Source organism: Notolabrus celidotus, chromosome 14 (genome assembly GCF_009762535.1).
Source record: "Notolabrus celidotus isolate fNotCel1 chromosome 14, fNotCel1.pri, whole genome shotgun sequence".
Lineage (NCBI taxonomy): Eukaryota > Metazoa > Chordata > Actinopteri > Labriformes > Labridae > Notolabrus > Notolabrus celidotus.
The window spans coordinates 24001945-24019772 of record NC_048285.1 but is presented as its reverse complement, the minus strand read 5'-3'; the positions used below and the strand labels follow the sequence as shown (position 1 = coordinate 24019772).

General features: G+C 42.1%; 1 protein-coding gene across 1 annotated transcript in view; it reads left to right on the top strand.

The window, feature by feature from the left end:
• Window positions 1–17828, top strand: part of rpa1 (replication protein A1) — a 43799-nt gene that overhangs the window by 14619 nt on the left and 11352 nt on the right. The window contains exons 12-13 of the mRNA XM_034700881.1: window positions 160–308; window positions 16838–16967. Of these exons, the coding sequence (XP_034556772.1) occupies window positions 160–308; window positions 16838–16967 (279 nt within the window). The remainder of the gene's footprint in view (window positions 1–159; window positions 309–16837; window positions 16968–17828) is intronic.

Below are 17828 nucleotides of genomic sequence, written 5' to 3'. Positions count from 1 at the left end.
GTCCTGATGTTAACATTCAGCCTCTTGACTCCGTCGACTCTTCTTCTTGTGCAAAGTACCAAAGCATAACCTGATGAGCCAAGAAACATGTTCAATTAACTCCAAACAAATCCAACAAAGTTCTAATGTACTCTGTGATCATCTTTTGTTTGTGCGTAGGCCGAGACGTTCGATGGCTCTGGACAGCCCATTCTAGCCATTAAGGGGGCAAAGCTCTCAGACTACGGAGGCCGCTCCATCTCCGCATCCTTCAGCAGCACCCTGATGATCAACCCAGACATCCCCGAGGCGTACAAGCTCCGAGGCTGGTAAGTGAGCCTAAAACAGGGTCGTGGATAATGCAGTGCAGAAAACTTGTCACGGGGTATACAATTGCTGGAACATATAAACAGAGCGCTTTTCAGAGCAGGACTGGAACATGGGATGCGTTCAACGCCAGCTGGCTTCTTATTTATTCCACCCTCTGAAGCTCCCGTCTGTGTTGTGAGTTTTGCTGTTGAAACTGAAGAACTCAGAGGGTTTAATGGCGAGTTTCCATTTCCCAAGTTGTGAGAGTGCATGCTCTGATTCTCATTATCAAGATTAGTTTTCCCCCATTAGCCACAATGTTGGGGGTGCTTCAGTGAAGCATTACATATAAATGGAAATCATACTTAATCTGTGGAAATGTGTTTTTTTTGCTCCGCTAAGCGCCTTTCGAGATAAAATGAAATCCAGTCTAATTTCTGTGTGATTATGCTGATTGTAGCGTCTCTTTTTGTATGTATGTGTGTGTGTGTTAGTTTCTTGTGTGTACATTTCCTTTTATGTTTGTTTTCACTTCAATGTGTAGGATTATCTGGAACTTTCTCAGGACAGCTTTGTCTTTGTAATCAGAATTGACATCTACTTACATGAAGTCGCTACAACCAGACGCAGCGCTGTTGGTGCGCGGACACATTTAATCTGTATTCCTGGAACGTCCGTGTTTGTTTTTCTTTCACTTGGAAAACAGAATATTTAAGACAAGAGCTTTCATCTCTGGTCTCACGTGTCTGTTCCTCGATTTCTTCTCTTTAAAGTTGTAACCTTATCCTCTGTGGGAAAGCATGACCAAAAATAGGCATGCACTGTATGTTTGCATTTCCCCACACGTGAGGATCAAAGACATCTTGATTGTTTATTTATTTGTTCTAATTTTAAACGCAGACAGCTTCTCGCATGGATTAAAGTTCTCCGTCGCCATGATGGATTTCCCTCATTTGGAAAATGAGAGGAGGAAAAAACTCCACGTGTGTTTTGTTGTGGTCCCATTAAGACCTATCCTATTAAACTGACAGTGCCTTCAACAAATACAACTAGCCAGAGCCATTGTTTCAACCAATCAGAGGCAGAGCAGGACGGGTCATGTGCCAATGCGCGATGGGCCCGTGTGCGATGGTGCTTATTTTACAATATCATCAGAACCTGGTGAAATTTAACACGGGTGGAATGGTCTAACCAGGATTCCCACGTGTCCTGGAAAACCTGGAAAACAGTTGACCAGTTTTCCAGTACTGGAAAATACCTGGAAAATGGGAGAAAAAGTAAAATGTCCTGGAAAATCACATATAGTCCTGGAAAATTATTCCAACATGGCTGCGTGCGACCTGACCCTATTAACAAAACACATCCCCATTCATTGAAAGTTGAGTGCACGCTGTGCTGGAAAAGACAGCGACACTGCACAACTTTTTTCACATCTTTTCTCTTTCACTTCATAATCATGCATTCACAGAAAACGGGGGTATATTGTTTATGTTTTATGGGACATTAACCTTGTAGGTTAGAGTGCTCTTTTGATTCAAAGAGTCTTATATTTAAGTTATAGTGTGACCAGTGGAGTCGGGCAGAGAGCTTGGGGGACTGTGCCTCACAACTTTCTCTGCAGGCTGAGAGCTCAATTACCGTACTCTAGCTCAGTTGTTCTCAAAGTGGGGTCCTGGGACCCCTGGGGGTCCGTGAACCATAGCGTCGGGGTCCGTGAAATAATTTGAATACATTTCTAATGAATTCTAAAATTGTGCTGTGTCATTACAAAATAGCATATACACCATTGTTATACCATTTGGTGGCTCGCAGGGATATGTAAGTCTTGCTACTGTTAATTTTCTGAAAGCGTTTAAGATCAATTACTTGAAAAGTATAAATGCTGTCATGTTGAATCCACAAGAAATGAAATGACCCTCTGTTTTAAAGTATCCAAGTGGTATTGACTTGATTCAAATTGAAGTGTTATCTGTTTATCACTATGGTACAGGTCTGAAGTATTTACATTGATACGTTTTACAATACAAATAGTTCCAAGGGCAACTAAGAGTGCAAATGGTAGTAAGCATGTGCTTTAGTGATGGGAAGTTCGGCTCTTTTCAGAGAGCCGTCTCTTTTAACTCAGCTCCCAAAGAAGAGCCGGCTCTTTCGACTCCCTAACGGCTCTTAATATAGGATCTTTTGTTGCCGTATGTTTTACCTTAACTTTGAAAAAACTAATGGTTTGTGTTGAAAACCCTTTAACGTACCGTGTTTTTATGAAAAGCCTTATATTGCCCAATTTTGTGCATTTCTGTTACAAAACCATTCTCACCCTGATCCTAGGGTTAGGGTTGTAATTAGGGTTAGGGTTACGATTAGGGTTAGGATTAGGGTTAGGGTTGTGATAAGGGATAGGGTTAGGGTTGTTATTAGGGTTCAGGTTAGGATTAGGGTTAGGGTCCAGATTAGGGTTAGGGTTCAGATTAGGGTTAGGGTTCAGATTAGGGTTAGGATTATGGTTAGGGTTCAGGTTAGGGTTAGGGTTCAGATTAGGGTTGTGATTAGGGTTAGGGTTGTGATTAGGGTTAGGGTTGTGATTAGGGTTATGATTAGGGTTAGGATTAGGGTTAGGGTTGTGATTAGGGTTAGGGTTAGGATTAGGGTTAGGATTAGGGTTAGGGTTGTGATTAGGGTTAGGGTTAGGGTTCAGATTAGGTTTAGGGTTAGGGTTCAGATTAGGGTTAGGGTTGTGATTAGGGTTAGGGTTGTGATTAGGGTTAGGGTTGTGATTAGGGTTAGGGTTGTGATTAGGGTTAGGATTAGGGTTAGGATTAGGGTTAGGGTTGTGATTAGGGTTAGGGTTATGATTAGGATTATGATTAGGGTTAGGGTTAGGGTTCAGATTAGGGTTAGGGTTCAGATTAGGGTTAGGGTTAGGGTTGTGATTAGGGTTAGGGTTGTGATTAGGGTTAGGGTTATGATTAGGGTTAGGATTAGGGTTAGGGTTGTGATTAGGGTTAGGATTAGGGTTAGGATTAGGGTTAGGGTTGTGATTAGGGTTAGGGTTATGATTAGGGTTAGGATTAGGGTTAGGATAAGGGATAGGGTTAGGGTTGTTATTAGGGTTAGGGTTCAGGTTAGGATTAGGGTTAGGGTCCAGATTAGGGTTAGGGTTCAGATTAGGGTTAGGGTTCAGGTTAGGGTTAGGGTTCAGATTAGGGTTATGGTTAGGGTTAGGGTTCAGATTAGGGTTAGGGTTAGGGTTCAGATTAGGGTTAGGGTTAGGGTTCAGATTAGGGTTAGGGTTAGGGTTCAGATTAGGGTTAGGGTTAGGGTTCAGATTAGGGTTAGGGTTCAGATTAGGGTTAGGGTTCAGATTAGGGTTAGGGTTAGGGTTAGGGTTAGGGTTCGGATTAGGGTTTAGGGTTAGGGTTGGGGTTTGGGTTAGGGTTAGGGTTCGGATTAAGGTTAGGGTTAGGGTTCAGATTAGGGTTAGGGTTAGGGTTCAGATTAGGGTTAGGGTTCAGATTAGGGTTAGGGTTCAGATTAGGGTTAGGGTTAGGATTAGGGTTAGGGTTAGGGTTCGGGTTCGGGTTAGGGTTCGGATTAGGGTAAGGGTTCGGGTTAGGGTTCGCATTAGGGTTAGGGTTAGGGTTCGGATTAGGGTTGGGGTTAGGGTTAGGGTTCGGATTAGGGTTAGGGTTTGGGTTAGGGTTCGGATTAGGGTTTAGGGTTAGAACCAGAACTAAACTTAAGTAAACAGAACCAGAACCAAACTCATGCAAACAGAACCAGAACCGAACTCAAGCAAACACAACCAGAACCGAACCAGACCCGAGCCAGAACGTACCAGAACTGAACCAGAACCGAAGCGAACCGCACCAGAACCGTTCCAGAACTAAACCAGAACCGAACCAGAACCGAACCGAACCAGAACTGTGCCAGAACCGCACAAGAACCGAACCAGAATCGAAACAGAACTGAACCAGAACTTAACCAGAACTGAACCCGAACCAGAACCGCACCGAACCGAACCAGAACCATGCCAGAACTGAACCAGAACCAAACCAGAACCATAACTTAACCAGAACCGAACCGAACAAGAACCGAACCAGAACCGTATAAGAACCGAACTAGAATCAAACCAGAACTGAACCAGAACCGAATCAGAACCAGAACCGAACTCAAGCAAACAGAACCAGAACCAAACTCAAGCAAACATTATTAATGTCCTCAGGTTGGCATTGAGAAAAATCCGATGCCTCAGCTTGGTTGGGCTGATCTGATTTCTCCTCTCAGTGAGTATTTGCCCGGTCTTCAAGAAGACTCTCTCTGAAGGAACAGATGAAGCCACGATACAGAGCCTCCCCTCCATCACCTGTATCCTATATCCTCACATGTGATTTGGCTGCATGGCTGCCAAGCTGACCAGTCAACACAAAGTTCTGCTGTGAGCAGAGCTGGGCCTGAGCACTGTGAGAAAAAAACGAAAGGAAAAAACTGGGAGCCGGCTCTCTCTCGATGCGAGCCGGGTCTTCTGATTCACTATAAAGCATCGGCTCTCAGAGCCGCAGCTTTTAAACAGCTTTCCTAGACTACATGTCTTTCAATGTAGACTTCCACTGAGAGGAACATATTAGACTATTTAGGAACTAAATTAGGAACTAAATTTAGTCATACCAGCTTGATCATCAATGGAAATGTCCTGGAAATGTCCTGGAAAATGATCTCTGGAAAAGAGTGGGAACCCTGTCTAACGTTATCTGTGGAAATCATGCAGTCTATTGTTGAAATATATTACTAACCAAGGACAGCTGGTGGGTCCTCTGAGAGCGGCTTCTATGGTACGTTTTTATTTGTTACTTATTGAGTCTCTGTGAAGTTAATGTTGAAGAAGGGTTATAGTACACAATAGCGTGTAGCGCGAGCTAACCTTTTATATCTTCTTATCTTTTATGGCTTAGTGATTTTTTGGGATGAATGTGTGATAAAAATAAGTTTATGAAGACTCGACAGAAGCGGCCGTGTCTGCCTGACTTTGTAGCCGTAGTCAGCGGCTTCTTTTCCATTGAATTTTGACAGCAGTTGGACCGACGAAGTCTCTCCTGCCCCCGATTGTGTTTCCAGTTCTTAAATCCAGTTCTTAGTACTTTGAGTGTTTTTCAGGCTCATTTAGTGTGCCAGCATGGACGTGCTGTTTGTTGTAGAACGCTCTGATGTTTTGACCATTGACAAAACTGTCAAAAATAAGTGGAGATGGGCTTGGTTAAATGAAGATGGGCTTGGTTAAATGAAGATGGGCTTGGTTAAATGAAGTGGGGGAGAATGGAAAGCCTGTCGGTACGTGGTGCAGTCCTAAAGCGCCATCAGTCAGAGAATGAACCCAAGGCCGCTGTTCGTGCTCTGCAGCACACCTCCTCCCTGCCAAACGCTTTATTAGGGTTCCCAAAGTGTGGGTCAAGACCCCCCTCCGGGGTCGCGAGACACAAATGGGGGGTCGTGAGATGTCTTCCAGAATGTTTTTTTTTTTTAAGTTATCTAAAAATAGTAAATTTTACCCATTATAGTAAAAAATATTGACAAAAATAGTAGCTAAACATGAAATAAAATCTTGAAAATATAAAATGTGATGAATTTTCTGCCTTTTTTTTAGTCAGATCACTCCTAAGTTCATGGTTAGTGAACAGGTAATTATCAAAAGCATTAGAAGCAGCAGGTTAATTCATAACGGCACAGGAAACACAGACACATGCTCATATAGGTAGGCAAATTTTCTGCAGACCAGCTAAATGAAGCCACGTTAAATCACTTCGAGAGACAGTGGGGGTCGTAAGTCTTTGGCACCTATATTTTGGGGGTCGTGGGCTGAAAAGTTTGGGAACCCCTGTATTAGAGGACAGTATACTGTGTACATGTCCTTGGGCTGAAGGCATGTACCCTGTATACTCCTTTTCAGGTGAAAACCTTTGGGAAGTGACCGATAGGCAGGAAAAAAGGCTCTTACATGTGTGGCATGGTGGGTTGATGGTCGAGTAGTATGATTTGGTATCAAAAAATGTTTCAGTCAAATGAATTTTTTTTGCTTTAATCCCTGTTCTTGTGTGACCGTGTGGGATGTGATGGTTTACAGACGCACTGTTCCAGCTGGCTGTATGAAGAAGTACGGCACAGGTTGGCACATGATTGATAGATGAGGCTGCAGTCACTTTGGCCGAGGTAGGGCTTGATACTTAACCTCACTCCCGCTCTGTTTTCAGCCTGATTGATCTGTCCTCCTTATAGATCCTGCTTAAACAGGCGCGCTCTCTGCCCCTCCTCTCTGACGTGAAAGCCAATGTCTCTATTTCGTGTGTGGAGATCCAATCGATTCCATCCAAAGGGTTTTCATTTGTTTACCTCCCAACAACAGGGCCCGCTCGGCACTCAGGGAGTAAACAGTTCAGATTTATTTTGCGACAGGTCCAATGCAGTCTCCTCTTCTGCCTTGACAGATGTGACTGTGAGCAATTTTACATGATCACAGGAGCTGATCTGCATAATCAGAGCAGTGAAATGTGACTCTTGCTTTGCAGGTGAGAAACAGAAAATCACAGAATATGCTCACGTTTGCCTCTTTAATCAGAAGCCTGGGCTCAGGGTAATTTTGTGATAGCTTTAGCATCAGCCTCCGGCTTTTCTGAACATATATTTATTGTTTTCTTTCATTCTTCAGAATGCCAGCAGCTGCAAACTGGTATCTTGTTTTATTATTGGATTATTGAAATGTTGCTTGATGATTGAGTGTTCTATTATCAGGACCACTCCTGGCTCTTTACCTCCTTTACCTGAATCATTCACCTCCCTGCTGTGGCTTAGTCTACTTAGAATTCCTGTGCTCCTTTCTGTATAATAACACTTTTACTTGGACAGCCGGAGATAATGATCCTTTAAATCCTTCTCTTGGTTTGTGCGCTGCAGGAAAGGGGTTGGTTCACATGGGTCATCTTTAGACAGGGGGCTCCTGTAGGTTTGCAGACAGCCACAAATCACCAGTTTAAAAGTCACAGATGGAAGAAGGCAAGACCTCACTTCATACCGAGTCAATTTAAGAGAACAGCACAGTGAAGACAAGGTTGTTATGATCGGCCAGCCGGCCTCCTGCAGCGCCAAGGATGGACACAGAAGCCTCCTTTTTATTCGTCTTTGTTTCAGGTCTCCTCACAGAGATGATGTGTAGTGATGAGAGTAACAGAACAAGGAAGCAAATCAATTACACTCTGAGTGAATCTTCTGATGATTCTTTTTTAATCTCGCACCAAAGACGCCAAAGAAAAAGAGCCCCACAAAGATTCACCTTTACTGCACAGCCAAGGCTGCTGAAACATCATTGTTTTACTCTTGTGGAGGCGTCTTAATTTGATTGTGTTTTGGCGCAGACCTCTGGGACTTTCTCAAATGAATAGTCTATCCTTGGTGGGCTGCTAACACAAATCATGCATAGTATTAGTCGTGCGGCTCAGCATTTTCCATTGTGTTTGTAAATAAGACTGCAGCCCTGCGCACTAATTATCTTGATCTTAGGTTAATCTGGGGTCTTGTATATTGTTAGCTGCATGTGCTGAATTCCCCTCCAATCCTGTCTGATATTACTCGACACCGGTTGTCAGCTAAGCACTCTGCAATAACCCCCATCTTGTAAAATAAAAAATAAAAAGAGCAGCGTATAAAACTGATTTCACATTCGCACTCTTTCATCCAAGTGTGTAAACGCAGTTGTCCATTAGATGGCAACAGCACATTTGGAGACGGTCATGTTGCCTGCTCCTGCACTGACAGGCAGGGCAGCCTCTGTTCTCTTAACTACAATTTGTCATATTTATATCTCAGTGCTTGATGCTGTCACCCTCAGACATTCACCAAAGACTCATTTAGTCACACAAATCCATCCTGACACGTTCTCTGTCTGCTTTATCATGACTGAAGTCCACATGAGCAGGCTGCAACGTCTAGTTAGGACACTAATTATGGCAGGCCAGAAGCAAGAGAGCTCCAACACACCAGTCAGTTGAACATCACTCCTGAATTGATTCAAAGTAAAGCATTAGTAGCTGATTTGCTGCTACTGAGCTATAAGCTGAAATTAATTAAAAACAGACTCACTGAATGTTTTAAACCAAATTCAGTCAAAGGCTTCAGACGATTAGGAACTCCTCCCTCAGTGGCGTCCTCTTGTTTCAGTCACTGCAGGCACAAAACTCATGACCAGATGTTTCACTGGGTTTGATTGATTTGATACAACGCTTTCTTGTAATTCATGCCAATCCATTTTTACTCATTTGATTTATTTAGTTTGACAAGGCTGTAGTCGATATATATCAGCACACAAGTGGGTGAGTAGATGGGCAGAAATGAAATCAGTAACTTTTCAAATATATATTTTGTAGTTATAAACCAAACAAAAACGCCAAATCTTTTCTGGGTGCAGATTTTAAAATGTGAGGATTAATGAGTTTTTCTTGCCAATGTATGAAAGCAAATGAAATATCTTAAAGCTTAAAGCGTTGGTTGGACTAAACAGGCAAATTTGGCTACTTAAGGGTGAACACTTGGAAATGAATAAAGATTAGAATGAGTTAGAATAAGTCATAATTGTAAATTTAGAGCTTTTACGTTTAAATTACTTTTAATTTTTTTTTTTTAAAGTTACCTCTTAGGGACTTTTTGTTTTTATTAGATAGCACAGCTGAAGAGAGACAGGAAACATGGGGAGTAGAGAGTGGGGGGAGATGTTCAGGAAAAGGCAGCGGCTGGTAGTCAAACCGGCAACCTCTGTGACAAGGACTATAGCCTCTGTATGTTGGGCGCTTAGACTGCAAGACCACCAGGGCCCCAACATTTAAATTGCTGATAACTAATAATAATGATGAACCATGTGAGGTGGGTGAGACGCGCTCTCGTTGTTTGAGGCTACGTTACTTTATCTTCTGTCTCTTCAATAACTTTCTGAATCCTTTGTTTTCGATCACAGTAAACGTCTGTTGGTCTTTGGTTATATATTCAGCTACATTTTGAGATTGTAACGCTCACACACTGCTTCAGGAAGTGCAGCTGTAAACGCTTCCATTAGAGGCTTTATTTTTTTCTTGTATCTCCTGAAATATATTTTCAGGGTGCTGATTAGCCAAGCGGGTTCTCATATTTCTCAAATTCCTTTTGTCTCTCTGTTCCTCGCTACTGGCGTTCACCATTTTCGCTGAGAAAGTGAGCAGAGCGCAAAGGATGATGGGCACACATGAGACATTGGTCCTTGTAGTTCCTACTTCCCTCCACTTCAATACTGCGCGGCTGAAATAAAACTACACTTTTGCCTAGAAGACCCTTTCATATGTTTCATACGGCACAGCTCCATGAAAGTATAAAACGATATTGACAATACGGTTACTTCCACATGAATTATAATTCAGAGGAACTATTTAATTTTTGGGTGTACATTAATTTTCAGGATAAATCCATATTTTTTTCTTCCATTATTCTTAACAGTATTTCATATATGGCTGGGCGTTAATTCAATAATGTTGATTATCGCGATATAATTTTCCTCAATATAAATATAACGAGTGCTTGATAAAAATGTAGTATATTTAAACGCCCGTAATCCATTGTAGCCTTAAAAGGGAGTGCACTACTCTAGAAACTGATACACAGTATACAATGTGATATGTCTTTGTTGTAAATGTAAATCAAATGTATGTAAATTGTAATTGTAAAACTGAGAAATATAAGAATCCACAAACTAAAACTTCACAAAAATCTCATCTTACACAAAAAAACAGTGAACAATGAGGGATTCAAGAAGCTTATCAGAGAACTAAATACAGATACAAGCTAATAAACCGTGTGATTTCTTAAACTTTCAAAAATCTGCCTTGTAAGTGAAATGTAAGTGAAATAATGATTTGATATTTAGATTCAGATTCAGATAACTTTATTAATCCCAGAGGGCAATTTGGTTTGCAGTGTACCAGCTTGTTGATACCATAGACTGTGTCAAATATGGACGTAGTATCCGTGACGTCACCCATCTGTTTCTGAAGAGCTGTTTTGAGACCAATTGGCTGCGGCAGCCATATTGCTTCTGTCGAGCCAGTGTGACGTAAAGAGGCGGGCTTTGAGCCTCCTAGCCAACAGCTGCAGTGTTCCCACAGGCAGCTGTGCCTCTCATCGGAAGACTGGTAATCTCAATATCTTCGAAATTGCCGAATTAGAAAAAAATTCACCCCCCTCACAGTGAGAGGACATCAAGAAATTAGCTATTCAGACTACACTCATCTTTTGTACCAGGCTGCAAACATGTTTATTAATGCTGCAAAGATCGTCTTTTCCCCATTCATGTGTATGTGACTTCCGGTACTTCCGGAGCCAGCCTCAAGCGGATCCTCGATGAACTGCAGCTTTTAACACTTCCGCATTGACTCATATTTTTAGACCGGAGGTTGCCGCTTGGTTGATACACAACACAAACACTAACAAACAGACAAACAACACTCAACAGTCAACATGTCAGTGACAACAACAGTGCAAGATGGGGCTTGTCATAAAGAGTAAAAGAAGGTTAAAAATAGACTAAAATAACTTCTTTTTAAAAAAAAAATGTATAATCACAGCAGCCAGGAATAAATAAAAAACAAACAAACAAAAAAACACCTTATAAATACACAATCATGATAATCATCAATACAAATGTTATTGTGATAACATCTTTTTCAATATCGCCCAGCTCTAATTTCCAATATCGGTCTGGTTCAGTGCCTCTCTCTGCACCAGTACTTTCTACTATTTGGAAATCAAGCACAACATGGATGTTTGTCTTTTGCTGCCATAATCCAAAACTGAGTAAACCAAGGAGACATCTTCATCCATGTTTCACATTTAAACTTCCTCTGTGACTTTCTTTAAGCCCCTGGCAGCTCAGAGTGCGACCACATGTCATTCACTGCAACCAAACTAGCTAACACCATGTAACACACGAGAAGGAGTAATCGTGTTTGTGGTGTGTTTGCAGCTCTCAGCACAGACTTTAGAGTCTTAGCTCAAAGCTCAGAGCACTGCTTACTGAGACTCCCCCATCATCCCCTCACGCCTCTTCCTCTGACACATCTCTGCTCCCGCCCTGTCCGTGCTCATTGATACACTGACACTTGACATGTCTGTGTCATGTACATGCATGTCTGCCAACCCCCCAGTCATTTGTTTCCGTGTTCCTGCGGATAGTTTGTCTCACTGAAGCAACACTCCCTTAAGCTTGGATGTGCCTGCTCTCAGATGACTGTTGCACATTTTCTGCCAAATCTAATTTGCCCTCTTTTTTTTTTAATCTCCTTCATCACTATCACTGTCTGCCGTGCCATTTCTGTTTCCTGTGCTCCTTGTCTCGTGTGTGCTTCTGTGTGTGTGTGTGTGTGTGTGTGTGTGATAAAAACAGCAGCCGCTCTAAAACTTGGAGACCGTCACGGTGGGATCTTGTTGAGCGTTTTTACAATCCTTTTGGGTGTCTGTCAAATCAGATGTCCAGAGCAGCCGTGTACCATAGTGAAGCTTCACTAGTCTGCAGTCTTATCTTTTAAAAAGTGTGATGCATTTTTAATCATCTCAGCCATGTTGTCCCTTGAATTTTTTTCTTCTTTAGTAGAACATCTGTCTTCGGAGAGATGTTGAGCCGTGACTGAAAGCGGATCTGTCAGAATCTCTTTTTTTTTAAGCCCCTAACGAGGTGGAGGCACAATTACAGCACAGCGGTGCAGGTACTCTATTGAGGGATCTGTTGCCACCATAAAGCATGGCTCATATTTGTCAGAAGGAGCGGGACGTTGGCAGACTGTTTGTTACTCCAGCCACAGTCTGAGCTGTTAATGAGGATATTTTCAATTAGTCATACCTCCAGGAGCAAAGCGCGCTCTCGCTGCATTTACAACCTGACCCCCCATTGTGCCCCCCTCTGCCTTGTGGCCGACAGATTAGGAACCGCTATTGATCTCGGGGACCATTTTAAACTGGGATCCCAAACTCCACATACACCTGTAGTTTACCTCCACCCATCCTCCCTCCTCCATCCATCCATCCTCCCCTCTCCTTCCCCTATTGTCTTCTCTGAATTACCGGGAACATTGGGTGAAAATGGGTTTCTTATATCACTGTGACAGCCCTGACCCTGGCCAGCTCATCTGTCCCTTTGCTGTTGATTCATTTCACAAGCCTCTCAGCTCGCCTTGCTCTCAGCTGAACCGTCCCTGCTTTGACAAACACAAATGGTTGCTGTGGGCTGAACAGGATGTTATTTTTTAAAGCTTACTGTTAAATGGACAGCCGGCAGTTTGTGGACAGCCATGTGTACGGCAGCGTATTGTGTCACTTAGGGTTGTCACAATACTGGAACTTTAAATTCGATACAGTTCTGGTGGAAATCAAACAATGTTGATACAAGTTTCAAAACCACAGCAACAAAAGATGAAGCACTGAGGCTCCAGGTATTAGATCACATTGTTGTTTTTAATTTTCAACACACACGGTGCTGATGCAGAAATAGTTGCTACACATTGGCATCTTGTTATTTATTGTATCATTGGTATTGTTGTGTCATTGGTATGCCTCAGTGACATGGGTTCTTATCTTGACAGTGGGCATGTTATTGTATGTTGAATGAATGTATTGTTTGTGAGCAGCATTGCAATTATGTCCACGACAAATTTCCCCCCGGGGACAATAATGTTTATCTTATCTTATCTTATCTTACATACAACGTGCTGTTCAGAGTAGGGATGTTAATTTCAAGTATTTTCCATGATCAGTCTTTGGAAATGTTAACAATCAATTATTGATCAATCATTAAAAAAAACATAAACGTTTTCCTTGTCAAAAACAATGCCAAATATGTCTTTTTTCCTCTGAATCAAATTCTCCTTCACGTCACAATGTATATAACTGACAGTATTGAATAGCTACAGATCGTATTGAAGTGTTCAAAATGTTAAACACGCTGAATATCAACATGTGGAGCAGGCTCATAATCTCCACGGACATACTGTCATAAAAGTGAAAGCTCAGACTTCAACAAGGGAACTGAACAGAAACATATTTTAGACTCAGAGTGTCCAGTTTTCTGTCTACTCGTTCTTATTGAGAAAAATAAGCATATGAACGTGGTCAGGTGTCAGCCGGGAGCGCAACCAGGTCATGATCATAGACTGTATGAAATATGGACGTAGTATCCGTGATGTCACCCATCTGTTCCTGAGAGCTGTTTTGAAGCAAATCGACGGCAGCAGCCATATTGGAAATGCGGAACTCAACTAGGCAGAGTGTGACGTAGTGTGAGCCTCTTAGCCAATGGCTGTGTGTTCCTGACCGGGAGTCACGTCAGTCATGTCCTTATTTGGGCAAAACTCGTAATCTTAATATCTTCTGAACCGTCACGTTAGAAAAAAATTCGCCCCCCCTTACTGTGTGCCAAAAGAGAGATTAGCTTTGTAGGGCCAAGCAGTTTTTTGAACCAGGCTGTAAACATGTTTATTAATGCTGCAAAGATCGTCTTTTTCCCATTCATATCTATGTGGTTTCTGGTGTTTCTGCAGCCAGCCTCAAGCGGATTTTTGATGTATTGCAGTTTATACCACTTCCGCATTGGCTTCATCGTTTGAGACCGGAGTTTGCTGCTTGGTCATAATCAGTCCGGCGGCGGAGAAAAAAAGCGCTCATGGAGACCTGTCACTCAGCCGCAGCCCCCAGCTAAGCGTCTCCGCTGTGCGCAACACCTTTAGTCAGCTGATTCACATCGAAACCTGCTTTAAACTTACACCTCCCTGATGGCTGAATGAAATATAAGACCACATGATGATTGTTCCATGCGATAGAAAATGGAAACAGAAAAATGTGTTGGAGTACGTTCTTAACAATCAATTAATCGAGTATCAATTAATTGTTGACCATTCCTAGTTCAGAGTAATGAAAGGTAAAAGGGTAGTGGCCCCTAGTGTCTGTGTGTTATTGTGATGTAGTCATGTGTCCAAGGTGGCAGCCAATCAGAGCCCTTGTTGTTCTGCCCTTAAATCCCTTATGTGCAAGCTGTCGTGTCTTTAAAGTAATGGTGGAAGCATCTAAGTGGGCGTGTTGCTAAAATGTAAATTGTCAACTATATGCCATCCATACATGCATGCATGCATTCAGAACAGAACGCACACGCATGCACGCACGCACACACACATGCACACGCACCAACATATAAACCAGCTGTGATCCATAAACATACTGAAGATAACATCCCATTATCCCTTCATTCTTATGCACCACAGTAACCACACTTCCCCTCCAGTCCAAGTTAGTCATCCCCCATAACGTAGAACTTCCTAGAAAATATCAAAACCAATGAAAAATAAAAAATTCCCTCTTTATCATTATGCACAGAACAGAACCGTTGAAGTGTGTGCTGATGTTTGTATCTTTAGAGAATCCGCCCCTGTCTGTATTTTCTGTTCCTCATTATTTTTTTGTGTTTTGGACATTTGTGTGTCAATCATTATACAGTGATGTGCAGCTCACAGCAAACATTCCCCAAGTCAGGACTAAAAGAAAACGCAGCACCCAGTCGACAGTGATGTCTTAGTCATCCACTTTCTGTCCGTCTGCAACAGATTCAAATGTAAATTGTGTATCTTTAAGAGGTGTAAAAAGGCTGGGACAAAATGTTATTTGCAACCCTGTGTATGAGAACAGTTGCTGTATAGGTTAGGGCGTGACAAAGGGCAAAACAGATGGGATGCATGGTTCAGTCCGGGTAAAGCATGGCTGCATTTGAATAAAATCCAGTGGCCTGTTGCATCAGCTCTGTATAAGTTGTGCCCTCTGTTAGGGTGTAGAGTCCACACTAAACCATACGCTGAAACTAGCTAGTTTGTAGCTTAACCATAGACTGTATAAATAATGGACGTAGTATCCGTGACTCCCCATCTGTTCCTGAGTGCTGTTCTGAAGCCAATCGGCAGCGGCAGCCATATTGGAAATGCTGAACTCAACCAAACTTTGTGTGAGGTAAAGAGGCGGGGTTTGAGTCTCCTACAGCTATGTGTTCCTGCCTGTGAGTCAAGTCAGTCATGTCCTTATTTGGGCAAAACTCGTTATCTTAATATCTTCTGAACTGTCGCGTTAGAAAACCAGGCTGTAAACATGTTTATTACAGCCATAACTATAGTTAATTGACAAACAACAACTTAAAGGTATGTAAAGTATGACAAAGCATTTTGACATGGTGCTGATCTATAGTGTGAAGTATCAACAGTGACATCTAGTGGTGAAATCGTCAACTACAACATGCAGTACGTTAAAGCTGCTGTTGTTAGTCCTGGAATAAACATCAGTTCAGGGAGAGATTTTGAATGTCAACACTACCCCTCCACACCAGATTTCCCTCTCACTACACCCCTCTCCCCCCCTTCTCTGCTCCTGTAAGCCCCGCCCACAAACAGATCATAGTGCACGCTCAATCAGGACGATGTAGGAGGACCAATCAGGAGACTGGCTCTGATTGGTCAGAGCTGACGGGAGCGATTGGAATTTATAGATCGCTGGATACAGAGGCATAGGACAATACAGTGATTTCACCCATAATCTTAAAATGACTAATTTGTTTTTCAGTGTTATGACTTTTTTTGCGAAACACAGCACAAAATAAATACCTTTTTTTTACTCCAATCCTACAAACTGCAGCTTTAATATAACAGTACTCTAATATTACGCAGTTGTGCGGTAATTATCTTCGCTTGTGGGAAACGAATGTGCAAGTTGAGATCAGAGTGATGATACGTTTTTTGATTCATGTAATCTAAAGCATAGAACATACTGCTGGCACATCACAGCTGATCAAACTCTCTGCTGCACCTCATCCTTCAAATGATCCCATCTATGAAATCAGTGCGCCATGACAGCCGGTCTTTTAAGGAGGACTTTAAACCTACTCAGAGCTAGGTGTAAAATTGAAGATGTAGCTAATGCTTACGTTAGTAGGGCGTCAACTCCATCCTAAATTAGAAATGGCGTTCAAACTAGGCTACATTTGGACTTGCTCACAGCTGGTGCAACCCAGCGCAGCTCTTTACCTCCAGTTTGAGATGTAGGCCTGTACGCTTGATCTTTGGAGCGTAGCTGCAGTGAAACATTCTGAAATAACTTCTTATTTCTCATTTTCACAGCTTTGTTTTCATTAGTAACACTCCCTGACTAACCCTTTTAATGTTGTGCTTTTCAACACTATTAAATATAATATTAGAGATTGATATTTATTAATAGCACATGCTTTTAAAGAATGCAAAGTTTCGACTTTTTTAACAACCGTAACATCACTGTCTTTGTTTCAGACTTATTAAAGGAAGTCACGATGCAGCCCGAAAGGTTGCCACATTATAAATCCTTAAGATTAGGATGCAGCTGTTTTTAAAGTAAGCCTCTTTCTCTGAGGTGAAAAAGGTGATGACTGTTGCAGTCCCATTAACTATGACTGAGGTCATTGATCACTGCTCGTTATTCTCTCTCCTTCACATAGGTATGACAAGGAGGGTCATGCCATGGAGGGACAGTCTGTGACAGAAGCCAAAGGCGGCGGCGGGGGAGGAAACACAAACTGGAAGACTCTGTCTGACGTGAAGACCGAGCACCTCGGACACGGAGACAAGGTAAACGCGTGATCCGGATTGCTTTGACTCACAAACACATTGAAAATACGGCAACCCATGATGTGTTATTATTATTATTCAAGAAGGATTCTTTGAAGATATTCAAGGACAAGCTGAAAGGCTGGCATTGAATCTCAAACAACACATATAAAAGTGCCCACAGTAAAGCTGCGGTTCTGCACGGTACACATTGCAGCTCTATATATTCCTGGTACAGGGTAACCTTGTCACTCCTAGCTCCGTGTTGCAAAGGTGCTTTTAGCAGAGAGACAGCGTGATGAATCTTCATAATCACTGACTCATAAAATCCCTGCACCACTAAGTATCTGTGCTGAGGTCCCCGGTCTGCTGCTGTTCATTAATCCCATGTGTTGTGGGTGTCCTCTCGCAGTCTCAGTGTATCTTAGTGATGAAAATCACATTTATCCCTGCTATTGATTACTGGAATTACAGCGACTCTATGCTTTGCCCTCTTTGATTAAATTACTATCCTCAGATGAGTGAAATAATGTGTTCTTTAATATCCCTGCTTTTATATTTTTACACTTCAGAGGAGAGGTGCCCAGAGAAGTATCTTAAGCATTCTGCAGATAAATGGACCTGCACAGAGATCTTACCTTGTCTAATTTCACCTAATTTAATACGCTCTAGCTATTAGTAATCATCACAGATTGATGAAAATATCCCTCTACATGGATGTGACTATGACAGGACACCAAGATATTTCTCAACAACTGAGGGCCCTTAATTCCCTAGAAAATAGAGAGAAATAAAGGGATAGATCGATTGAACAGGAGCAGCAGTTATTGGTAATTCCAAATAAAGTGAAAAAATGTTTTTGGAGTGAGGGAATTCAGGATG